The sequence below is a fragment of the Canis lupus genome, chromosome 27 (genome assembly GCF_003254725.2).
Source record: "Canis lupus dingo isolate Sandy chromosome 27, ASM325472v2, whole genome shotgun sequence".
Taxonomy (NCBI): domain Eukaryota; kingdom Metazoa; phylum Chordata; class Mammalia; order Carnivora; family Canidae; genus Canis; species Canis lupus.
This window is the reverse complement of record NC_064269.1, coordinates 2,869,980-2,894,863: the sequence shown is the minus strand read 5'-3', so window position 1 is coordinate 2,894,863 and position 24,884 is coordinate 2,869,980. Positions and strand designations below refer to the sequence as shown.

At 62.8% G+C, this 24,884-nt stretch overlaps 1 protein-coding gene across 1 annotated transcript; it reads right to left on the bottom strand.

Moving 5' to 3' along the window:
* Positions 1 to 3,111: 3,111 nt before the first annotated feature.
* Positions 3,112 to 24,562, bottom strand: KRT80 (keratin 80). The gene is made up of 9 exons (XM_025458824.3): positions 24,109 to 24,562; positions 19,009 to 19,217; positions 14,407 to 14,467; positions 14,108 to 14,203; positions 7,304 to 7,468; positions 6,914 to 7,039; positions 5,768 to 5,988; positions 5,257 to 5,312; positions 3,112 to 5,122 (listed from the first exon to the last, which is right to left on the bottom strand). Exons 1-9 carry the CDS (start codon positions 24,406 to 24,408, stop codon positions 4,995 to 4,997), a joined length of 1,362 nt encoding a protein of 453 aa, XP_025314609.3. The 5' UTR covers positions 24,409 to 24,562; the 3' UTR covers positions 3,112 to 4,994.
* Between the last annotated feature and the right edge of the window lie 322 nt (positions 24,563 to 24,884).

The window sequence follows — 24,884 nt, the reverse complement described above, 5'->3', positions numbered from 1 at the left end:
CCTTCACTCACTTGTCCAGCGTCTAGTGAGCACCGACTGTGTGCCCGGCACCTCTGCTAGATGCGGGGATGCATCCTTGAATGGTGCAGCTCAGGGTCGGCTTCTCTTTGGGGTGGGGGGCAGAGTTTCAGGGGTTACCCCACATTTTGACCTGTGCTTCCATAGTTTTCCTCACTCAGTGCGGGCTTCCTCTGTTCCCGTCTGGTCGCCTGTGGTTTGCTCTCTGCCCCGGTCTGGAGGCTGAGCAAGTCTGTTCCACTTCCCTGCCCCAGGCCATTTCCACTCCCTGTTCCTTGCCAGCCCTAACACCCCCTCCTTTCCAGCTGCTTCCTTCCTTCCTCCAAGTCCCCTTTGACTAAGGCCCCCCCACTGCTCTGCAGACCCCAGTGTGGAGGTCTTGAGCTCTGCCCAGGTATCTCTGGGTCTGTTTCTGTTTCTGTCTGGGTGCATGTCCCCACCCACCCCCATCAGCCTCTGGAGCTTCCCAAATCTAGGGACCACCTTCCTTCTAGTCGAGGAGGTCTTGCAGTCAACCCCTAGTCCCCGGGGCCTGTCCTGGGCTCCCCTCTTACAGGGAGTTTTCTCTGGAGCCGCCGGGGTGCTGACTTGCTAGCTCTGGCCCACGGCCTCTGAGCTCTGACCATCCACGCTGAGCCCGGGGCTTCGGCTGGGCACCGGCTGCTGGGCAAGTGCTCAACCCCACCACCCTTTCGGTCTGAGGGTGAGGCCTTCAGAGTCTCCATTTCTTCAACTCTGGGGTTTGGTCATTTGCACTGACCGCCCTATAGCGGGCGATCCGCGGGGAACAAAGGGTTCCACGGAACCAAAATGCTTCCTTTCACCTGCTGGGTGACCAGGGTTACAGTGACTGGCCCCACAGGGCCTCAGCTAATGACACCTGTCCTCTCTGTCTCACAGGTAGGTGGGAGGACCAGAGACCAAGGAGAAGCGAGAGCCAAACCCAGGCAGGGGCTTAGTTTTGTTGTACTCGGAGCAGGGGTGACATCCTTGGCCAGGTGTTCGGGGACTTGCTCTGGAGGGCAGGAGAGGGAAGGAGGAGGAAGGAGGGAGCCTTCGCGGAGGGGGAAGCCGACCCGAGTCTCCGGAGTGCTCAGGAGCAGCTAGTGGGAAAGGGGCAGGAGAGTTTCCTTCTTTGGGTAGGGAAGTCATTTTCTTTCTTTCTTTCTTTCTTTCTTTCTTTCTTTCTTTCTTTCTTTCTTTCTTTCTTTCTTTCTTTCTTTCTTTTACTTTTTATTTATTTATTTATTTTTAAAAAAATATTTTATTTATTTAATCATGAGGGGCAGAGAGAGGCAGAGGGAGAAGCAGGCTCCATGCAGGGAGCCCCATGTGGGACTCAATTCCAGGACCCCAGGATCACGACCTGAGCTGAAGGCGGCTGAGCCACCCGGGCGTCCCTAAACAAAATCCTTAAAGAAAAAAAAAGAATAAAATTGCTTTAAAGAAATTCTAATAAAACTGCTGTACATGAAAACAATAGGAAACAGTCAAAACGGTTCTTAAAAGGGCATTCATGGTCTTCTGAGAATCTTATATTGAAAAAGAAGAAAGATGGAAAATTAAAGCATTTAACCCAAGAAGTTGGAAAATGATAAAAACAATAAATAAAAATAATAAATTCAGGGGTGCCTGGCTGGCTCATTTATTTGATCCCCTCGGGGCTGTGATTGCCAATCCCCGTGTTGGGCGCAGAGATGGCTTAAGAAGTTAATAAATTCAAAGAAAGTGGGAGGAAGGAAATAATAAATATGTCACATAGTTTTTTGGCTCTGAAATTCATATTTAGGTTCAGAGATCCAAATTACCATTCAAGAAAATCACAAGTCAATTTTTTTTTTTTTTTTACAAGTCAGAAATTAACAGAAAAAGATAAGTAGAGGATTGCTCTCAGTTCCAGGCCTCTTCTGGAGGGGGACGGAGTTTTCCATCAGTTTCTCCTGAGTTCAGAGAGCAGGGGCCTCAGAAGAATGGATCCGCTCTGAGCTGAAGTCTGGGAACTTCCAGGCCGGGGGTGGGTGGGGTGGGGGGGTGGGGTGGGGAGGGCCTGGCTGCCCTGTGCCCCGAGGGAGCCAGCCTGGGGTGGGCGGTGGGGGGTGGGGGGTGGGGGGATCCAAACCAGTGGGTCATCTTGAATCCACAACCTCTCATTAGATGACGACCCCACTAGCGATCCTTTACATGTGTTACCCTCCCAGCGCTTGAAACCTTGAATCGAAAGGTGTGGTGTTGCTGACGGAAGTGAACACAGCTACCTCATCAGATCCTCCGACACCCTATCAGGTAGGTAGGGCTGGTCTATGCTCCGTTTTGCAAATGAGTAAACTGAGGCTCCGTTTGTCTGAGGTCTCCGTGAATGGGCGAGCCAGGACACCGGGGCTTCAAAGGCCCTTCTTGGCTCAGGCTTCCTGCCCCTGAGACACCTGCTCGTCTGCCAGTCTAGCTGGCTCCTTGGTGCTGGAAGCCCCACTTTCCCCCGACCCCCAGGAGCCTGTTCTGATTCTCTGGTTTCCCTTCCCCTCCCCGGAACCTCTCGTGTGGTCAGGAAGTAGGGGATGGCTGTCTTAGGTAGACGGCCTATCCCTCAACCCGACGCCTGTGAGCTCCTTGAGGTCGAGGGGTGGGCAGCAGTTGGGGTCCTAGAGCAGGGCTGGGCTCGGAGAAAGTCCTCAATTCTTGGTTGTTGATCTAGAATTTGGTTTGGCAGGATTAGGCCTGTACCCATCAGAATCTACCCCGGGTTGTGCCAAGCCCCACGGGCGGGGAGAAGTGCTTGAGAAGGAACCTGCCGTCGCTCGGGGGAGCCCCCGCATCCGTGCTGGCCGAGGCGGCCACGTGGTGCCCGGGTGTGCCAGGAGGTGCTGGCGACCTAGGTCAGCATGGGAAAGCCTCCTGATTGGATGATGGGGCGGGAAGGCTCTCTGTGTCCAGGTTGCCCTGGTCTGAAGGTATCATTAAGTCCTTGGAGCTCCCCCCACCAAAAAAAAAAAAAAAGTCCCTGGAACCCTTTCCCCATTACTGGAGAATCCCCCCTGTTTGACCTGTACCCGGCCGGTCCCGAGCGGAGAGATAAAAACAGACACTACAGCTCTGTCCATGGACAAATCTCAGCACTTTATTCATCCCTTGGCAGGAGGCGGGGGCATTGCCCTCAGGATAGTCAGCCAGCCAGGTGGGGTGGCTGGGATACGTGTTGTCTGCCCACATAGTAAGTACAGCACTGATATGCAGAAACAGGAAGGGAAGCAATAAGTTAAAAGCCACATAAGTTATGAAAAATAATATATATATACTTTATATATCTCGTATCCCCACTGAGGATTTGCTCCCTTGGAAACCAATAAATAGGCAGAGCAAAAGCAGCAATCAGCACCCTTTTGGGACTTCAGGGATGAGTGTATGTCTGAGTTCTCTCCAGCCTGAGATTCCCGCACAGGCGTGGAGGACCTTGAGGCCTTGCTGGGGCCAAGGCCTTGGGGGACATGTCCCGGAAAGTGAGATGAAGGAATTGAAGACTGGGGTCAGCAGAGGGATGGGGCGAGGGGCAGGGAGGGAGCGGGGCTGGGGGGGAGGGTGGGTGGTGGAGGGGGCGGCCGGAGCTGCCAGGATCCCCATGCAAGCCCCAAAAGTGAGAGCCAAGATGAGGAAAGAGGCATGCTCCTCCCAGCGCCAGATCTTCTCTTTGGATGCAGAATTCCTTTTTGGTTGTCACTGGGGCTCCCCAGCCCAACCGGAAGGGCTCAGAGACTCCCAGACCTGCCTGGACTGTGCCTTCTTCACGCACCCCTCACCCCGCCGGGGCAGGCAGGGGAGTGGGCTTTGTAGGAGGAGGGGGCGGACGGGGAAGAGAAGAAGGAGCTCTAACCCCACAGGTGTGGGATGTGCCGGGCTCCTCAGTAAATGAAGAAGGGGTGGAGGGGCGGGCCGGGCTGTTTGGCTTGATGGAGAGAACAGGGACCCCGAGAGTTGGTATTTGTGGGAAATGGCCCAGGGTTTTGTGGTGGAGGTGGCGCTAGGGGTCTCCAGGGCCTGGGACACCAAAGCCAGGATTCAGGCTTGGGAATCGCCTAGGCGTGGGGAGGGGTATGTGTGGTGGGGGAGCAGGGGGGCAGAGAGCTTGCACCCTGGGCTGGGTGGTGAACCCGGGATGGCAGGGAGGGGAAGAGAGGGCCAGATTCCCCTGCCTGGTGTCAGGCTGCCATCTGGCCTCCCTCTCACAGGGGGTTTGGTTTTATCGTGGCAAGAAGAGCTTCTGGAGAAGGAGCCAGGAGCTGCCTGGGCAGCCTGTGCAATCCTGACTGGCCCACGGTGAGGGCCCCGCGGGAGGAGGGAAGGGGCACGCGTGTCTGGGCTGACCTCAGAGGTCCAGGCTCAGGTCCCACACACCTGGGAAGCTCCCTCCCTTCACTCCCTAATACTGTCAGGTCTCTGGGGGGCCCCAGGTGGTGCTCAGCACCCAGCCTCTGCAGGAGCTCTGGATGTGGGGAGGGGGCCCAAGCCGCCCTCCTCGGCTCCTGATCCCTGGCTGGCTGGGGTGGGTGGACGAGGGCGCCAGCCTCGGTCCTGAGGCAGAGGCAAGGTGAGGCTTGATAAGTGAGTTTAGGGCAAGGGTTGGGCAAAAGGGGTCAAAAGTTCCTTGGTCAGAGCCCTCTGTTTGGGGAGGAGCCTCAGAGGGGAAAGGAGGTGGAGACACACCTGACCCCCGATTCCAGTTTACCCAGTCTGGCCAGAGGTTGGAAGGGTAGGACTGAAACGTTGAGATGGAGCGGCGTGCTTCTGAATAGCCGGGGACACTCCCGTGTGCCCCCCAGCTCCCCGCAACCCACAGAAAAGCAGCCCCGGCTTTGAACCCCCTCCCTTTCAGTCCCGGATCAGGCTTGCCTCCCGCGCAGCCCGGAGGCTCCACACCGCGGCCTGAGTCTGGCTGGAGGCCCTGGGGCGGCCGGGAGGGACCTGGGCGCCTGGGTCCCGCCGCCTTACTCTGAGACCTCGGACTCCTGCGACAGGAACTTCTCAGACATTTCAGTGATTCTGATCACGGGGCCTTTTTTGTTCTTCTTTTTCCGGGAGGGAGCCCTCGCCGCAAGGCCGGGCTTGGAGGCCGCTACAGGGAACATAAGGGAGGGGCCAGGGAAGGGGCTGCAGGTTTGGGAGCCGCTTGAAATAACGCCTTCGGGGCCACGATGCCCCGCGCCCTGCCCCCGTCCCCACTGCGGGCTCCCGGGGAAGGAGACTCACCGGGTCTGGATCTGGACTGCACCACGCTGACCACGGCGGCCGAAGGCAGGTCCATCCTGCGGGAGGACGGGAATGGTGGCACGTGGAGGGACCTGTGGCCTAAGCCCCTGCACCCCGGCCCTGGGGCCCTGGGAGCGGCAGGCGGAGGGCAATCCTTGCTTGTTATTCCCGGCCCTGGCCTGCCCTGTGGTGTGACCCTGGGGAGCCAGTTCGTCCTCTCTGGGCCTCCGTTTCCCCTCCCTGCACAAATGGCTAACAGTCACCGCCACTTCACCGTGACGGACGTTTGCGTGCAGAATCGTCTTAATCCTCCCCCCGGAGGCTATGTCATGATCAGCCCATTTTCCAGGTAGGAAAACTGAGGATTTAATGAATGGGCCAAAGTCCTGGCTTGTAAGTGGCTGAGCTCGGGACAGGATCCCAGGTCTTCCCTCTGGCGGCATCCTGCTGGCGGGGAGCTGGCCCCTGTGGCACTGGTCACCATCCGCCCCTCCACGGCCCCGCCGCCCACCTGCACTCCTCGCCCTCCACCAGCTTGCGGTAGGTGGCGATCTCGATGTCCAGGGCCAGCTTGGTGTTCATGAGCTCCTGGTACTCGCGCAGCTGCCGGGCCATGTCCTGCTTGGCCTGGTGCAGGGCGGCCTCCAGCTGGGCCAGCTTGTGCTTGGCGTCCTGGAAGGCCAGCTCGCCCTGCTCCTCGGCCACCTTGATGCTCTTCTCCAGCTTCAGGCACTGCAGCCAGGAGCACAGAGGGAAGGGGTTTGTGAGCCCCGGGCGGGGGCGGGGGGAGGAGAGAGTGGGCCAGGAGCCCGTCTCTGCGCTCCATGGAGGTGTGCAGGGCAGGGGGGTGTGCGGGGCAGGGGGCAGTGTGCAGGGCAGGGAGGCAGTGTGCAGAGAGGGGGGTGTGCAGGGCAAGGAGGTGGTGTGCAGGGCACGGGGGTGTGAAGGGCAGTGGGTGGTGTGTAGGGCAGGGGGGATGCATAGGGCAGGAGATGGTGTGCAGGGCAGGGAGGCGGTGTGCAGGGAGGGGGGTATGCAGGGCAGGGAGGGTGTGCAGGGCAGGGTGGGTGTGAAGGGCAGGAGGGCAGTGTGCAGGGCAGGGGGGATGCGCAGGGCAGGAGGTGGTGTGCAGGGCAGGGGGCGTGCCCAGGGTAGGGGGGTGGTGTGCAGGGCAGGAGGTGGTGTGCAGGCAGGAGGCAGTGTGCAGGGCTGGGGGCTGAGCAGCGGTCCTCTGGGGTGTGGCTGTGGCAGTGCTGGGGCAGGAGGGACCTGAGGAGCCCGTGGAGGAGGGAAGCCCCCCCCCAGGAGCCCGCCCCATGACTCCCTGCAAGGAGGCCTGGAAGCCGGGCTTCTGCCCTGCCCCTTCCCACCAGGCCGGGCTGGAGGCCCCCAGGGAGGAGGGGGCTCTGGAGTGTTGGTGGGGCTCCCTCCCGGCGGCTTACAGAGTCCCTTCACAGGCCACCTCGTGTGATGCTCACAGCTGTCTTAGGAGGACACGAGAGGAAACTGAGGCACGGTGCCTCCAAGTGACCTGCCTGCCCAGGGTCTTGCATGTGCTCAGCGTGTGTGTGTGTGTATGTGTGAGAGAGAGAGAGAGAGAGAGCGCCCCTGCATTCCTCCCTGCCCCCCATCCCCCAGGCCTGGCTCCGGGACTCACGTGGCTCTTGATGGAGAGGATCTGGGATCGAAGCTTCTGGATGCGCACGTTGAGGTCTGCGATCTCACTGCGGCTGGTCTGGAGGCTGCTCCCAAACCCAGCTGCGCAGGCGGCCCGCTCCTCCAGCTGGGGGGCGCGGGGGTGACGGTGAGGGGCGGCCCGCTGTGTCCCTCGCAGCACCCGTGCCCCTCGCCCCCTTCTTCTCTCTGGCCGCCCCCCCATCCCCTCGTGGTCCCCAGTGGCCCCGCGGTGCGTGAGCTTCTGGAGGCCGCGGGTCCTGGCCTTTCAGCTATTGCGCGGCCGCCGCGTGCGCCCCACTGCCCGCTCTCGGGCCTGGAGGTGACGTGGGCGCCCCCCGCCAGGCCGCTCAGCCCCAGCCCGCGCCCCAACCTGTCTCCGGGAGTGGGCCTCGGCTTCCTCCAGGCTGCGGGCCGCGATGGCGTCGTACTGCACCTTCACCTCCTCCACGATGCCGCTCAGGTCCACGGGGCAGCGGCTGTCCACGCCCACGGTCACCGACACGTCCTTCACTTGGGCTGCCAGGTCCTTCAGCTCCTGGCCGGGCGCAGACACAGGGGCTCAGGGCGGGCGGGGGGCACCAGCATCCCCAGGGCAGTGGAGCGTGCCCCCCCCATCTCCCAGACAGATGACCCCACGTTACCGACCCCTGCCCCTCGCCCCAGTTCTGACTCTGCGACGTAGCTCACCACCTGGCTCACCCACAGCCTGGTGTCCCTCTGGGTGGAGGGGGCCGGGCAGCGAGGGGTTCTTGCCTCCGGGGGCTCACCCTGTGAGCCTGTTTCTCTTCTGCGTCCCCGTCCTCCCGAGGTGGGACCCTCTCTGCCTGGTGGATGCCTGGCCTGGGAGGGTTCAGACCCCCCTGACCCGTTATGGCTCAGTGGGTGCGGCTCAGCGCCCCCCCCCCCACGGGGGCTCCCTGAAGGTCTGGGACCCACTGTCCTCTGCCCGCCTCTCCCAATCTGGAAGCTGGCGGCTCAGTTCGTGGAGAAGGTACTGGGACAGGAACCCATGAGCGATGAGGGGCAGGAGTGGGGCTGGAGGCTGATGAAACTGTACTCCCTGCCCCCCCCACCCCCCTCCGCAGGGCCAGAGGCCGAGGTGACATCGCGGCCACCCTGGGTACTCGGGCCCCTCCCCACCTGGCTGACCAGCTTGCCTACCACAGCGATGCGGTTTGGCCCTAATATTTCCATCGTCTCCCCATCCTTTAGGCTCCCTCGTTCCCTGTCCTTTTTCTCTGCTTAGAAAATGCCAGCCCGCATCCTCAGAGAGCCCCGGAAGGGTAACCCCTCTCATTTCCCCCGGCGGGCGGAGGGGGGGGCCCGTTACAGGTCAGGCTCCGCGCTGTGTTTTCTAGGTGTCCTTGCCAGGCCCCACGGCGACCGCTAGCCCCCCTTACAGAGGGGAAAGCCAGCGGGCACAGAGTCCATGGAGACAGCTGTGGGCGCAGAGGGGTCCCCAGAGTCCTTGCTGCTCCTGTAAGCTCCCTCGGGCCGGCAGGGCCAAGGGGGGAGCCTCGGTCTGTCTTTCTAGCCCCAGGCCGAGCCCGACGGACAGCTGTAGGGCCTGAATGCCCAGGGTTGCCTGGAGAGGCAGGTGGGGACGGGGACTTCCTACGGGGCTGCAGGTGTCACCTTTCAGGCCTGGGTGGCGTCCCCAGGAGGTGCTGGGCGGGGCTGGGGCGGGGAGGAGGAGCGAGCGGCTGAGGCCAGCACTGCACTGGCTGAGTGAGTCAGGTGGCAGGGAGGGAGCAGGCGCCCGGAGGGAGGGTGTGGGGCGCTCAGGTACTCCTACCTGTGCCCTTCACAGTCCGCCCGGACCTTCACCTAAGTACTTCGTTCAGCAAGTTTTGCTCATTGTTCCCATTTTTCTGATTGCCTCACCTATATTCCTTCCTTCCTTCCTTCCTTCCTCCCTCCCTCCCTCCCTCCCTCCCTCCCTCCCTCCCTCCCTCCCTTCCTTCCTTCCTTCCTTCCTTCCTTCCTTCCTTCCTTCCTTCCTTCCTTCCTTCCTTCCTTTTTCTCTTTTCTTTTCTTTTCTTTTCTCTTCTTTTTTTCTTTTCTTTTACTTGTTTGTTTGAATCAGGATCCAGAGGATCCATATATTGCAATTGGTCCATAGGTCTCTAAGTCTCTCATTTTATAGCTGCCTCTCCATCTCTCTCTCTCTCTCTCTCTCTCTCTCTCTCTCTCTCTCTCTCTCTCCCCCTCCGTCCCCCCTTGGCTATTTTTCTCATTGAGAACACCGGGTCGCTTGCCTTGTTGCATTCCACATAGTCTGGGTTTTACTGATTGCACCCAGTGCTGGTGTTGAACCTTTTCGTCCACCCCACCCATTTCCCGGAAACCCGCGGTTGGAGCTGAGGCCTGCTAAGATCCAGGCTCAGTATGTGTCTCATGACTATTCTGACCTCGGTTGCTGACTTTGGGCTCCCTCTGGACCCTGGGTCTGTCATTGTGCACCAAGAGGTTGTGGCGAGCCCCCCGGAGCCTACACCAGCAGAGGCAGGTGCTTCTGACCTATAGCTCGTCACCCCGTGGGGTCGGCCAGGTCAGCTAGAGCCTCGGGTGGGTGGATGGGGGTAGGGGGGCCGCCCCTCCCCTGTCTGCTAGCTGCCTGACCCTCCCCATCAGCGTCCCTGGTGACAAGGACCGGCTCCTGCAAAAGGAAGCTTAAGGCAAAGGCCTAGCTGGGGACAACCTGTCTCTATCTTGGGGCTCGCAGGACCCTGAGCCTGGTGGCCAGCTGCCCCTTGAGGTCTCCTGATGCAGGATTTTAGTCAGTCTTCAAATGAACTTAACTGACATCTCTGGGTGAAGGCAGGGGGCAGCCCGGCCCCTTGGCGGAACAAGGTTGATGTTTTCTAAGACTCATGTCCCACTTCCACTGCTCAGGAGCCCACGAGAGGCTGACATTTCCTACATGGCACCTGTTACACCAGCCAGGGCTTGGCTGTGGACGGTTTTGGGGATGCAGTTCTGCGATTTCCTTGCAATGGGGGTCGGTGGGCATCGGGACCAGATCGAGCCCTCTAGCCCAGGCCTGGGTTGGCATCTGTTATGGGCCAGGAAAAAAGCCAGGGCGCTGTGGGAAATACCGGAGGAGGGCCTCTCCGGGCAGGAAGAAGGGATTGGCGAAACGGAGCTGATGGAGTGGCCTCGGGTCCTTTCCGGAGAGGGGCAGGGGAGCCTGAGCCTGGTAAACAGGAGGAGGAACGGAGGGTTCAGGATGCCTGCAGACCTGTTCAGGCACGCCGGCGCCTGCTGGGCCGCAGAGGGTATAACAATGCTGGATTGTGCGCTGCCACCGTGGGCCGGGCCCTAGGGGGGATGCGTGCTTCCAAGTCGGCAAGAATGGAGCCAAGGTGCGGCTGAGAGCTTCTCCTGGGAGCCGGAGCCTGAGGAGACTGGCACGCGTGTGACCAAGCCTCTGTGGTCCACGAGTCAGGGTAGGCGGCGCCTGGGAGCTTAGTGTGCTGCTGCTCGGTAAAATATAGTGCCCGATGGCACCAGGCCCTGCCCACTACCACTGCTTATTAGCCGCGCGACCCTGGCCAGGTCCCTAGTCCTCTCTTAGCCCCTGTTTTCTCACCAGCTAACACTTATTAATATTCACCAAGCTTTAGGATGTACTGACAAGCAGATCCCCATAACAGGCCGGGGAGCAGGCTCTGCTATTTTCCCTACTTTACAGACAGGGAGATTGAGATACAGAGGGAGAAAAGAACGTGCTGGAGCTCATGGAACCGCTAAGCCGGGATTCAGATCCACGCTGCCCTAGAGCTTGTGCTCTCTTAGTCATTATCCCTACCCTCTTAGGGTTGCCGTGAGGAGTGAGATTACACGTGGAAAGCACTTGACGTGGGGCCTGGAGGTGTAGCAGGTGCTCAATAAATAGTAGCCGAGGATGCTATTCTTGTAACAGGTGAGAAGCTGGGGGCGAAATGACCAGCCTATTCCTGGAGGAGCCTCCCTCGTGCTACGAAAGCAGGCGCCAGAGCAGTGTAGACACCCCAGGCTCTCTTTGCAGTGAAGGGCATTCTGGGAGGTGCACTCGGCTGCAGGGGGGGTAGGGACAGCTGGTCTCCCTGGAGCAAGAGCTTGTGGGTGGGGCAGGTGTTGTTCTGGCTGGAGGCAGCCAGGCCCCAAGGGCGCCGGGGAGCTGGGGTGTGCCCTGGACACTCAGGGGGAAGTGTGGGCCCCGGGGTGCTCTCCCCGGCTCATGTCCCAGGAGCTGAAGGGCAGAAGTGTTGCTCGGGAGGCAGCAGCGTATGCATGAGGCCCTGAGTGTGTGTGTGTGTGTGTGTGTGTTGGCACAAGGGAAGCGCTGTTTTCTGAAACACAGAGGTGGGCCTCCAAGCCATGCTTTTCGGACCTGGTGTTTGCTCTAGAGTTGGAGCTGGGGTGTCCGGCCCTCCCAGGGCTACGCCCATCCGGCCGTGTTTTCCTTTCACCCGAGGTAGCCAGGGCTGGCACCCGCCTTTGCTGACACCTGCTTGGTCCCCTGCGGTAGCCACGAGCCACAGGTGGTCGTGAGCACTTGAAAGGTGGCTCGTGAGAGCTGAGAGGAGCTGTAGGTGTAAAATGCATCCCCGATGTATGCCCTGCCTTCGGCCCAGGGCGTGATCCTGGTCTCACATCGGGCTCCCTGCATGGGGCCTGCTTCTCCCTCTGCCTGTGTCTCTGCCTCTCTCTCTGTGTCTTATGAATAAATAAATAAAATCCTCAAAAAAAAAAATGTGGCCTCTAGAACGACAATTACATATGTGGCTCTCCTGTTACAGTTCTCGCAGCGCCAGCTTAGAGACCCCTGGTGGGGGGAAGCTTTGTAGCCTAGGATCAGTGTTGCCTTCCTAGCCCGCAGTGGTCCCCGGAGAGGACTGCAACCCTCACAGCCGACGCCAGCTTGGCACCTCGCTGCCTCCCAGAGGGGTAATCAGTGCTCTATGCACGGAGCAACCCCGCGTCCACGGCGGTCCTTCTCCACAGCACGGCCGTGCCGGCACGAGCCATACCATTACCCATCCGTACCACCCACCGCAGGACCCCCAGAAGCACCCATCACACTTAGAATGAGGTCCAAACCCCACTCGGGCCCCGAGGCCCTGTGTGTGCCGACCCCTTGCCTGCTCTGCTGTAGCCACAGCTGCCTCTGCCTCCCCACTTCATCACCAGACTCGCCCCTGCCTTAGGTGCTTGCAGAGGTCCCGCTTCTGCCCGAAGCCCTCTCAGCTCTGCACGGGCCGGGACCTCCCCCGTCTGGGCCTCCCCTCACTCGTACCTCCTCTGGGACGCCCCCCGACCTTGACTGTCCCCTCAATGGGGTTCCTTGCAGCTCGGCCTTGTTCACTCTCCCAAATGGTCTTGCTCAGATGTTTGTGTACTTGCTTATCACTTGTCCCCTCTTAACTGAGCGGAGGCCCCCGAGAGCGTGGGCTGTGCCCGGCATGCTCCCTGCTGTGAGATCAGTGCTAGGCACCCGGCAGGCGGGCAGTGAACGTTTGTTAGATGGATGAATGCATGTAGGAATCAGCCTGGTATTATGCTGAGGAAACTGGTTTTACAGATGAGGAAACGGAGGCAGAGAGAGGCGAAATAACTGCCCAAAGCCACAGAAATGGAAGAGAAGAAAGAGTCAGGAGTGGGGTGCAACGGCTGCTGGATCCAAAGGGAGCAGGGGCCAAGAAGCCTCGTGGAGTGCCCGGGCCCATCGCTGGCCGCGCCTGGCCTACCTCCAGCCAGTGTCTGCACCGGCAGGGCCTTTGTCCCGGCTCAGAGCTTGGGCCCTGGGCTCCCCGAGATGCACAGAGCCAAGTGGGGATCCTGAAACGCTGGCTCTGAGACCTGGCTCTGCGGGGAGTCGGGGCGGAGGAACTCCTAGGCCCCTTCTCAGGCCAGTCAGCAGGCCCTGGAACCCCAGTGGGGGCCCGACCCCCTGGCCCATATGCAGCCTCGAGGCCTAACGTCCGGGACGCTCCACAGGACGAGGCCACCGGGCTGTGGTCAGCAGCCCCTCGAGCCATTTTAGCAGGACTTTTAATTTAATTTGTATTTTTTAAAGATTTACTGATTTGAGAGAGAGGAAGAAAGAGAGAGAGCGAGGGGAGGGGCAGAAGGAGAGGGAGAGAGAGGATCTCAAGCAGACACCCCTGCCGAGTGCAGAGCCCCACATGGGGGGCTCCATCCCACGACCCTGAGATCATGACCTGAGCTGAAACCGAGAGTCCGGCGCTTAACTGACTGAGCCACCCAGGCGGCACCCACCCCCTCCCCGCCCAGGTTCAGCAGAACTTTGTGATTGACGTCGGTCCCTGCTCTGCTCTTGGCTGCGCTGCCCTAGCGCGGCACCCGGGGGTTGCAGCACGCAGCCTCCCAGTCCTGCATGCCCAGCTCCGGCCGAACTGAACCCCGGCCCCCGTACCTCCTCGCTCCCCAACCGGGGACCTGGAGAGAAGAGCCGACCTGTCCCCAGGTAAGGGAGGGCGCCCGGAGGCAGAGTGGGGTGGAGGGGAAGCGTGCACAGCCCGTAGCGGGGCCCATCTGCAGACTGCGCTCGCTGGCAGTGCCCTAGGCCTTGTGGGTCACTGTTGTCCCCCCCGCACCCCACCCCGGGCTCAGCTGAGGGCTTAGGGACAAACCAAAAGGTATCTGGAGGCTCCTCTGTCTGCATTTACAGGGTCATTTTTGTTCTGGGAGATGCTAGCATCGTCTGGGAACCAAGGAATCTGACTGCAGGTCTTCCCCCCACCCCGAGCCCCGAGCAGGGGAGGGTGACAGGCACGTCTGTCCCAGCCAGGCCTGTGGGCGTCTGCCTTTGGGTCGCATGGGTGGGGGGTAGATTAGTTCAGGCTGTTCGAGATCTCCCGGGTCCCTGCCTCTCAGGCCACTTCCCCGCCCCGCCTTGCCTGGAGGCACCGGCCCCCCGAGGGCCCTCCGCGCTGGAGAAACAGGCTCTCCTCGAGCAAGAGGCCTCTTGGGCACTTGCCTGTGCTCCGTGAGATGAGGGATGAGGGGGCGTGTTGGGTTAGTGACAGCAGCAGGGGAAGGGGTTCGAGACTGTTCCGTGGCCAGAAAAGGCGAGGGACTGCGGAGGGTTCCATGCCCCGCCGGACGCCTCCCTTACCTGGGGACAGGTCGGCTCTTGGCTCAGGGGACACTGGCCCCGTCTTCTCACCTGCTCGTAGATGCTTCTCATCAGCTCCACGAAGCTCTGCAAGCCTTTGAGCTTGGTCTCCAGCTCGGTCCGACGAAGGCACTCGGCATCCAGGTCCTGGGGGCGGGAGGTGGCTGAGTGCCGGGGCGGGAGGGGTCCCACGGCAAGAGAGGGGTGCCCATCTCCCGGGGTGGGGGGTGGTTCCCGGGGGAGCCGCGGGGGAGGGCAGCTCCTCGGTCTGTCTGCTTTCCCCGGGAGCCTGAGGGAGGGAGGGCAGAGGGCCCTGAGGAGGGAGCCCCAGGGGCAGGCGGGCGGGCTACCTTCTTCAGCTGCACGAAGGTGAACTCCATGTCTGTGCGCCTGGAGATCTCCTCCTCATACCTGGGGGGGGCGCAGGGAGAGAGAGGAGAGAGCTTGGGGTGTGATTAACCCCCCGGGAGACCCGGAGCAGGGCTCGGGGCCTCTGCTGTCCCCTGTGGTGCCTCGTGCCAAGGAGGAAAAAGTGGCCCTCGCCCCGGGGCTGCAGCCCCTCATCTCCTCATCATCCTTGCTGAGCCCCTGACACCCGCACGGCCCCGGGGAGCAGGCAAACCAGCTTCCCGTTGCCTCGCTCCTCCTGCACCGTCAGCCAGTCCTCTCCCGAGGGCGCGTCGATCCCCTTCCTGGCTCTTCCTCACATTCACCTCCCCCAGGGAGCCTCTCCTGATTGCACAGCTCTCTCGCCCCAACTTTGTTCTCTCATCTTTTCCCTATCTCCTGCCCCCAAGAATCTCCATTTCCAGCAGGCCGCGCCTTTGGTGGAGTCTGCGGAGGCTGCCCCGCTGTCTGCCCCCAGCCCACCCTCTCCCTCCTCCCCGCCTCCTCTCTGCATCGCCCTCCGGAGGGGAGAGCGTGGATGTTGCAGTCAGAGGGACGCACACTGGGTTCTTGGGGAGGCCGCTTGCTGCCCCCTCCTTCCTGGGCTCGCCCGTCTGTCCGGGTGCGTGCGTGTGTGCGTGCATGGCGGCCCAAGCCCGCCCTGGTACAGTGACACACGTGCACCGTCCGGACGCGACAGAGGTGAGCTCCCTCTCTCCTTAGATTTGCATCCTCCTTACTCGGGGCCACTTTGTGTTTGGCACAAGGATGCTGTTGGGTGGGAGACGCGGTCTCTGACCTTAACCCCTTCCTCTAATCAAACCTCTGTTGTGCCCCCCCGCGCTCCACCCCGGGGGGGTGTGTGTCTGCCCCCCACCGGCTCCTCAGCCTCAGCCCTGCACCCTCAGCGGATGGGGGAACCCGCGGCTTCCTTTTCTTCCCTCCATTCCAGGGAAGGCCTGAATCACTGGCGGCTCTAATTACCTGCTCTAAGGCCTGCCTGGGTCGCCGACCTCACAGCGGGGCTGTGTCCCCCCGGCTGGCGCCCACGTCCGCTGGCTGCACCTGCCAGCACTCAGGCCTTCTCCACCAGCCTGACGTGAGAAGCTGAGGGGAGCAGACCCGAGTTGGTAAGAGCCCCCCGGGCCCCGGGTGTCCGGGACTCCGTGTGCATGGTGCACACTCGCCGTGGCTGCCGCTTTGGCTTCCCCGGAGCCGGCAAGGGGCTCTCAGGACACACGGGTCACGGGCGTGGGGTGGAGGGGGGACCAAGGAGACCGGTCTGCAGTCTGGGGCCTCCCGGGGCTCACGAGATGCCCGGGAAGCATTACTCGCACCCTTTCCTGTGCAAGTGGGCTCCAGAGCCACGCTCCAGCGCTTGGATCCCGGCTCCTTGCTGCCTCGGGCGGGCCGCTTGTGTGCGCCTCAGTCGCGCAGCAGCGACGTCGCGGGGGTATAGGACATAAGGCTTGGTACCCCCTGAAACCATTATTACCACCTGAGCTCCGCTCTAACACCCTGGCCCTCAACCCCTCTGCCTCGGCTGCAGCATTTCTGGAGACAAACCGTGGGAAGCCTCGTTGGGGTTCTCGGCACTTCCATCCCAGACTCCCCACTGGGAATTTGGAGGCCTCTGAGGTCTTCCCTGCCCTGGGGGTAGGGGGTCTAGGGAGCCCTAAGCTGGGAAGCTCCTCGCTGGCTGGCCCTCCCCATGTAGGTCCAGTGGTCAAGGCTCTCCCCTTCTCCCCTCCCGTCTGGACAGCAGAGTTCATTCTGGTGGAGGGCAGGACCCTAGGGAGAGCTGTCCCGTGTGTGTGTGTGTGTGTGTGTGTGGGGGGGGGTTCTGAGCTGCCGAACCTCCCCCTTACCCCTCACCGTCCTTCCCATCCTTCCGTATACCTTCCCTCCTCCCTTGTCACCAACTCTACTGGATTTCAGCCCTACTTCACCCCCTCGACCAGATGCTCTTGTGCAGTGAGCCTCCTGCACGACTGTACACGGCACCCCTGAGTCACTTGCTGTGTCGCCTTGGCAAGTGGTTTCCCCTTGTCGGGCCTCTGCTTCATCCTTACTAAATACAAGGCTTAGCTAGCTGATCCTTGGGGTCCCGGAGACATCAAAGCTTTTGGAAGTCTCTATCGCTACCGAGACTTGGGTAAATGCCATCTCCCCTACTCCACCCTCAGTGCCCTGCCAGTCTGCCAGCCACCGGTTCCCAAATCCATTCTCAGCCCTTTCCAGCTTGTCACACCCACCCGGGCCCCTGCTCCCCCTGCCACTCCCCAACCCCCGCCCCCCCACGACTTGTTTATTTCTAGGACTGAAGCTGATCTCATCGGCCTCCTCGGAGAAGCAGGGCGCACCCCTCCCTGTCAGGGCTTGGCCTGGCGTCTCCTGGCTCCTGGGCCCCCCAGCCCCCAGGCTCTACACAGCCAGGCTGCAGCTTCCCTGGCTCTGGCCTGTGGCTCTAGAAGCCCCCCAACCTCACCTCCCCCAAGACTGGTGGGTTTCCTACCCGGAGACGGGGAGACAGGCCCTGGGCCCAAATAGCAAGCTCAGGTCGCAGAGGGAAACCGGACGGCAGGCCAAATGAGGAGGCTGAACCGGATTAAAGCAACAAGCAGCGCTTGTACAGAGCTTCCAGTTACACATACCCGTGGATGTGACCCGGCTGGGCTCACAGGGGTGGCCTCACGCCGTGGTGGCGAGGGTTGGGGGTGACACTTAGCACTCACGGCCCTGTGGCTGCGGACCGCTCCCTGCCCTCTCTGGGCCTGCATTTCCCTCCCTGTGAAAGGAGGATCCCGGGCCCCCATCCAGCCCCCAGGCCCCCATCCAGCCATTCTCTGATTCTTCGAGGGCCAAAGGGCTGCTGGATATCCGTGAAACCAATCTTGGGTCCTGGTGCCCACATGATTCCCCTCATCACGGCCAGGTGTGGAGCTGGGCAGCTCAGAGTGGGCAGCGGGCTTCCCCGTGGGTTTCTGTAGGAGCTCATAGGGCAGAGCAGGGGCGGGGCGGGGGAGAGGCGGCCCCTAGGCCGTGCAGGGGCCCAGCCGTGAGGAGAGCCCAGGCCAGGGCTGCAGGTCATGCTTGCTGGCCAGAAAGTTCCAGCTAGACCCACAGATGAGGAAACTGAGGCTCCCCCGCAGAGTGCGGAGAGCTTCACCTGACCATCCCCTCTGAATATGGCCTGAGCATGGAGGGGTGGGTCACATGGAGGGGCGGATCCCTGGACTCCTGACAGGCTGCCCGAGCCCCACCTGGCTGGCTGTTCCCAAGGCTGCAGGCCTCACCTGAGGTTGGCAGGGCTCAGGCCGGGCGAGTGCAGGAGGAGGGGAGGGGTGGGTTCAGGCACATCCCGTCCTCCCGCACCCAGGCCGGCGGCCTCTTCAAAAGGAGACCAGATCAGGGACCCGGGTGGCTCAGGGGTTGAGCACCTGCCTTCGACTCAGGGCGTGACCCTGGGGTCCCGGGATCGAGTCCCACATCGGGCTCCCAGCATGGAGCCTGCTTCTCCCTCTGCCTGTGTCTCTGCCTCTCTCTGTGTCTCTCATGAATAAATAAATAAAATCTTAAAAAAAAAAAAAAAAAGACCAGACCAGAGGAAGGGGCACAGGGGCACAGCCAGCCTCTCTGGTGTGTCTCAGCCTCCTGGTCCTTGAAGCCTGCCCGCTGTGGGGCCAGAGACGCCACCTCTCCTCCGAGGGACCCAAGCACCTGCCTCTCCCGACTGCCCAGTTCGGTTCAGCAACCCTGTGCCAAGGACCACTGTGCGCCAGGTGCTTCAGCCCTCCGGGGGGCGGGGGGTAGAAGGCTTGCCATTTAAGGCTGCCGGGCCCTACGCCGAGCTCCCCACTTCCTCCTCACGCCAGCCTCAGGATGGTTCAGCATCGGCATCCCCACCCCACACAGGGGGATACTGAGGCTCGGAGGTTGACGACCTGCCCGAGGTCGCAGAGCTGGTGAGGGCTGGAGGCCAGCAGCGAAGCCCTTCCCGTCTAGGAGCGTCTCGCAGGCTGGGGCTGTGACTTCCCCGTCTCCCCAGATCGCTAGGAGACCACTGAGGTCACGGCAGGCGTCACCTACAGGGCACTGCTTCTTTAGCCCAAAGCCCCACCGGCTCGGCCCCTGCCTACCCCACGTCCCTTTCCAGCCTGCTCGAGAGCCAGTTTCCAGACCGCATCTGAGGCAGGAGCCCATCTGTTGCTCCCGCTGGCGACGCTTTCTCATGGCCAGTGGAATGCACGGGCGGGAGCCGGGCACAGGAGGGGGGCAGGGGACGGGAACTGCCTTGGTGCCCAGGCCCGGCAGGCACAGGGCCTAGCTGTCCATCCGCGTAAGACCGACTTTGCTGCACGAGGCACTATCAGGGAGGGTTGCTGTGGGCTCACCGCCATATCCTCCCCGTATTTTGAGTCCTGGCGGGCACATAGTAGGACCTCAGGAAGCACGTCTGTAGTCAAGACATGTTCCTGGGTGCCCTGGGCCTTGCATCTGGGCGCAGGTTGGGCATCTGGGCACCCCGAGTCCCCGCCCGCGGCCCCCTGCAGGACGCTCCGTACCTGATCCGAAACTCCTCGACCTTCTCGAGCACCTGCAGCAGGTTGGCCTCCAGCTGTCCCCGCTCCTGGCTCACTTTACGCAGCTCCTTCTGCAGCCGGCCCTGGTACTCCTCATAGTGGTGCCCGAGGTCGAAGGTGCCGGAGTCCTGGCCTTGCAGGAAGCGCCAGCGGGTCTCTAGCAGCTGGTTGCGCTGCTCCAGGGCTTGCACCTGGGAGAGTAGGGGGGCGGCGGTGAGAGGGCCAGGCGTGCACAGGGGGGGCGCAGGGGCCCCGGGACAGCCGGCCTGCCCGCATGGGGGCGTCCCCGGGCGGCGGCAGCTCATCTGCTCCGTGCTCAGCACCCCGCGGGCCGCACACGCAGTCGGATCACATCTGCAGCTCCTTGTGGCTCCAGCAGAAGATGGTGAGATAAGGAGGGAATCAGAAAGGGAGGGGCCGATTAGCAAAGATTTCCTAGGGGAGGAGGGGCCGATGTGCCAATGAGGTGACAGGCCGTCGGCGCCCGCCTGGGGCGTGGGTGGGAGACCCCGGGAGAGTAAGGTGTCAGAGGCCCAACTCCCGCACCCGACAAGCCTAGTCTCATCTTGCCGCGGAAGCTCGGCTCGGTCCTTCGCTGGTAATCCTCCCGACGGCCTGCACTTGTAGCCTCCCCGAGCCTCAGTTTCCCCGGCTGGAGATTGGGAAGGACACGGCCCGCCCGGGCCACCTCTCAGGGCTGACTGGGAGAGGAAGCTGGGGGTGTGCTCGGGGCGGTAATACTCGCGAGTGTTTACGGGTTCCCTACTGTGCGCCAGGCCTTGCCCTGCACGCTTGACGGCCTCACCTCATCACATCCCACAACTGACGGGCTAGGTACGCCGGCCGCCGCCACACGGCGCAAGGGGGTTGGACGACTTGCCCAAGGTCACAAAATTAGCAAGTGGCAGAGCCAGGGGTGGAATCCAGGGCAGTCGGGGCTTAGAATCTCTCAACCCCTACAACCCCACAGGCCAGTGTCGCGTTGGGCCCTGGGACCCCCCCTGCCCTTCCCGGACTGGCTTCTGCCTCTGGTTGGGGCCCGCGTGGCCTCGAGGGTGCGACGGACGAGGGCTCCGGGCGCAGCTGCCTCCCTCCCGCTCTCCTGCTCACTCGGCCGCAGGGGCTCCCGCGGCGGCTCCCGTCCCGGCTGCGGCTCGCAGGCAGGATCCCCCTCGAATCCTCTCCTTCCCCCCACGCGGGGCAGCCCAGCGCCCTGTCCTCTCCAGGCTCCAGCCGCCCTCTGACTGTCCTCCCCACCATCCCCGTCCCTCCGTCCCTCCCCGTTTGTGCTCCCAGGTCCCCCTCCTGCAGGAAGCCTCCTAGAATCACAGCTCAAGAGAGGCGCCCCTTCCTGATGAGACCCTCACTTGTCCTGACCTGCCACCCTCCCTGCCAGGCCAAGAACCACCTGCTCTCTTCTTGGGACCCTACGGTTAGGGCGCCCACGCCAGGGGCAGCTGGGAGACACTGGCTGGGCAGGCGCCCCGATGTTCCCTAAAGGCACGAGCGAGCGGCTGGCCGCCCCCCTGCCTGCTGCCAGCAGCCCCCCAATCACAGCTGGAAGAGCCCCCTTCAGAGCATCAGAGGCAGGAGCCCTGCGGATCGCCTGGTTTACTCTCCACCTACAGTCGGGGAGGTGGGGGCCCAGGGTGGTCCGGGGACTTGTCCGGGGTCCCTAGGGCGGCTTGCGGGCCACGCCTCCCCGCCTGGTGGCCGCTGCCCACCCTGGACCTTCAGGGACTCCCTGTTCCTCCTGAATCTGGTTTGCCAGGTGGGCCCTCCTCTTTCTTCCCGTCCTGCCCACATCCTTTTGGGTTTTCCCATGACACCCCAACATCCTCGAGGGGGTCCCCTTTGGCATCGGCATCGGCAGCGGCAGCTGGAGGACTGGGCGACGGCCTTTGCGGGCTGTCGTTCCCCCGCTTAGCTCCCGCTTGCCCCGGACGTTGTGGGGCCGGCGCCGCTGGCACAGCCGAACAGGTTCCGTCGGCACGACGGTGAGAGGGTTTCTGTCTTGCGTGTGTGAGAGGGCTCGCTGGGGGGGCAGATACGTGCGCACCCCGCCTTCCTGGGGTTTTGACAAGCCAGAGCCGTGTGTTTACACTGAGGGCGAGGTGAGGGGAGAGGCGTGAGGCTCCTTCCTCCACCCCAGCAGCACACACCCTGCACCCAGGACGTCCTTCCCTTGGCCCCGGGCTTCCCTACGGCCCCGCCGGGAGGAGGCGCGCCTTTGGCTACCAGGCCAGCCAGAGGGCACCTGTGGTGGCAAGAACGGGGCAGCCCTTTCCCCTGCTGCCATCGGGGGAGTTTCTTGTCGTCTCAGTGGGTGGGGATGGAAACTCATCCAGGTGTGCAAGGCTCCTCCCTCTCCGGAACAAAGGCCCAGGGAGGGCTGGGTAGGCAGTTCATTGCTCTAACCTGTCAAGGCTGCTGCGCACTCACCTCTCAAGTCCCCTTCCTCCCTGTTCTGGCCTCTACCCCCCTCCCCCCGCCCTTACATGGCAGGTGGCAGCTCTAGGAGGGGCCTCACAGAGCAAACCCCTCGTCTACCTGCTCCCATTTACAGATGAGGAAACTGAGGCCCAGAAGCACAGCACTCACCGAGGCCCAGCTCCCCCGCCCGTCTGCAGAGCAGGCCCAGACCGGGGTGGGGACAGAGGGAGCTCCCGGGGAGGGAGGCTTCGGATCCCCGGCGCACGGTCCCCGCAGGCGAGCCTACCGAGTGGGGACCCCGGGGCACGCGGGTCCTTCTCCCTCCTTGGGGGATGGCTGTCAGTTGTCAAGTCCCCTGCCTGCCGGGAAGGGCTTGTTTGTGCCCCTGTGCGTGCAGGTGCCCACTGCATGGTGGCTCCGGCGACTTCCAGAGGTCACACAGGCCCACGGGCAGACGCTGTGGCCATCCGTCCCTCTGTGTCCAGGCATTTCAACACCCCTCTCAGGTTCCCTTCTCACTGCCTCCTTATGTGGGCTGCTGGCCCTGCCTCAACCTCCCCTCCTGCTGCCCTCTCAAGGGCTGTGTCCCTACCCATCCTTCCACTGGCCTGAGCTCAGGGCCACGTTCAGAGCAGCAGCAGAGCAGGGAGGCGGCGAGTGGCTTGCTTACGGAAACACAGCCTGCAAGTGGAGGCCCAACACTGACTGCTCTCCGGGGACCCTCGGCTGACTCCTGGGGGTCACTCCCCATCCTCCTCTTCCTCCTCCTCCTTAGTGCTCCCTGATTTCTCTTGGCACCTCAGAGGGCCCAGAGGGGCCGTGGACTTGAAGGGCTACCCTGCCTGGTTCTCCTCTTTCCCTAGAGCCCCCACCCCTGCACTGGGCATGGCCTCTGGCTCCCAGGCCCACACACTTCTTTCCAGTCCCCTATAAAGGGCCCCCAAGAGGCTGGCACCCACGGCTCCTTGCATCCTATCCTGGCCCCTGGGCACGAGCCCCAGCCCCTTGGCCCCCTCCCTGTGCCCACGTAGCCGTCCTGTCCCCATGGCTGAGGTGCAGGGTGATATCAGCCCTGGCACTCAGAGGAAAGCCACCCATCAGAGCCAAATTACATAGCTCACCAAGCATTCCTTTTAAGGGATTAAAGCGGTTTCGGAGGAGGTGGCTCTGCAGGGACCTGCCTCCCCAGGGCAGCAGGCTGTTTTCCTGGGGCACACGGCCCAGCGGCGCAGGGCTCTGCACAGCCGGCCAGGCCGGGGCCCCGCGGGAGGGAACGTGCCACCTCAGTGGATGGTTGTCCTTCTGCAGCTGTCACTTCCCAGCCTCATCCCCCGACCCCCGGTCACCCCGGGGTGTGAGCAGAGGAACGCTGGTCTGGGCACGTGAGCTGCGGGGAGAGGGAGATAAGCCCACGGACCCGAGGTCAAGTCCAGACTGTATACCTGGTGGTAGCGTGACCCTGGGCAAGGCCCTGAACCTCGGGACGCTGTCGCCGCGTCTCTACAGTAGGGGAAATAGGCACCGGGGAGCGTGCTCGGGGGCCAGCGGCGCACATTTGCAAGGTTGCCCAGAGAGCTGGGCGCGGGCAGATGCTCCGCACGCGTTCCTTCCTTCCCTCTGCCCCTCCCCACGGTGCCCACCCAGCAGCACACGGCGGGGCCCGGGTCGGGGGGACAACGCAGACCAGGCCTGCGGCAGGGGCAGAGGACGGGCTCTGGTTTACTGAGCAGGAGGGAGAGGTTGGCTTTCCTCATCTGTCGGTGGGCACAAGGTGACTCCTTCCATGTGGTTGTCGAGGGAAACGGAGGCAAACGCGTGAGGCATCCTGCACGGTGCCTGGCGCGCGGTCAGCGGTGAAGGCAGCTGTTGCTCCCATGATGCTTACGGTCATGCCACAAGGCGGGGGGCAGAGCTGGGGGCCGCTCGGGGGAGTCTCCCGGCGGAGGGGAGTGGGGAGTGGGCTCGGGAGGCGGGCAGGGCTCCCTCGGAGCTCTCGGAGCCCCTGCCCCGCGGCGGGGACGGACAGCAGTGCCACACCCGCGTGGGGGTCTGGGGACGGACTCCCTCTCGGCCGTGGGTGCCGCGGAGGCCTGGCTGCCCGTCTGCTTCTGACTCGCGACACCGATTCTCTGCATTCCTATCTCCTGACATGCTGCCGCGGCCTTCCTGCTGCTCAGCCTCCTTCTGGAGGCACCACGTGCTCCGCTGGCCCCGCTGACGCTTCTGGCCGCGGGAAGCTGAGCGGCTCCAAGGCCTGGAAAGGGGGGGGCCCTCGGGAGCCCGTCTCTGCCCCCTGCCTCGGGGCTGGATGGCAAAGCACGCCTCTAGCAGCCATTCCGATGAGAGGGTATCCTCCTGGCCACACTTGGGGCTCCCTGCTGGGGTCCCCCCAGGGGGACAGTGACCCCAACCCACGAAGCACATTGTTGCCCAGACATCCCTGGGAGCCGTCCTGGGGCCTCTTTCTCCCCCAGTGCCCGGGCGGGCGGCTCAGGGCTTCCAGCTCTCTGTTCAGAGCTCGCCTGCCTGCGCCTCATTGGCTGGGGTCAGGGGTGGGGCATGATGCTCCAGAAACACGGAGCCCAGCCACCGGGCCAGGTCTGAACGTCCTTCCTTTTTAGGACCTCCCCGGCCCCCACGTCTGCTCACCTTGCCAATCAGGGAGGCAAATTTATCATTGAGGACCTTCATCTCCTCCTTCTCCTGGTTCTTCTGCTGCTGGATGGCTGGGTCCACTTTGAGGTCCAGGGGCACCAGCAGGCTGGAGTTCACGGTTACCTTGGGGATGGTGCCGGCCGCCTCGCAGCCTGTGAGGCTGCGGGAGCTGAAGCCTGGCCCGGGGGTCCCGCAGCTGCCCCATCCCGAGGTCCCAGGCCGGGGGCCGCCCGCAGGGGTCACCTCACAGCTGCTGAGGCTGCTGAAGCCAACGACGCAGGAGCGGCAGGCCATGGCGGGCCCCCGGGCCCGGGACGCGGGAGGGAGGGCGCGGGGATGTGAGCAAGCCTTCGAGAGGTGGCGGGCGGCTGGCTCTGGTCGCAGGCAGGGCAGGCTGGGGACTGAGGAGCAAACACCTGTCCTACAGTGCTCATTAGCTCCAGGAGGGCGGGACGCCTCCCAGCCCGACCAACCTGTTAGATGATGCGATGCTCCTGCCCCTCCCCCGGCACCAGGCACACATCTCCTCCCAGGGCCCGAGCCCTGCCTGCTGGAGGGGGCTGGTCACAGGCCCCCCCGCCGAGCTGGGCCCGGCTCCCGGGAGTGGGGGCAAGGCTGGGCTGGCTGGTGGGCTGGTTCGGTGGGGCGGCGGCAGAGGCGGGCCAGGCCCGCGGAGGAAGGACGGAGAGGGAGAGAGCGCGCACCTCTGACCGCAGACCTCACCGCATACCTGAAGCCTGACGTATCTGGGCTCACATACTTCTGGAAAA

What these genes read in the sequence shown, in the direction of transcription:
- KRT80 (XM_025458824.3), bottom strand. Translation starts at nt 24,408, where the DNA reads ATGGCCTGCCGCTCCTGCGTCGTTGGCTTCAGCAGCCTCAGCAGCTGT. An exon ending in AGGCCCACTCCCGGAGACAG is followed by an intron (nt 7,040 to 7,303) that starts GTTGGGGCGCGG and finishes CGCGCCCCCCAG; the next exon opens with CTGGAGGAGCGGGCCGCCTG. An exon ending in TCCTCTCCATCAAGAGCCAC is followed by an intron (nt 5,989 to 6,913) that starts GTGAGTCCCGGA and finishes TCCTGGCTGCAG; the next exon opens with TGCCTGAAGCTGGAGAAGAG.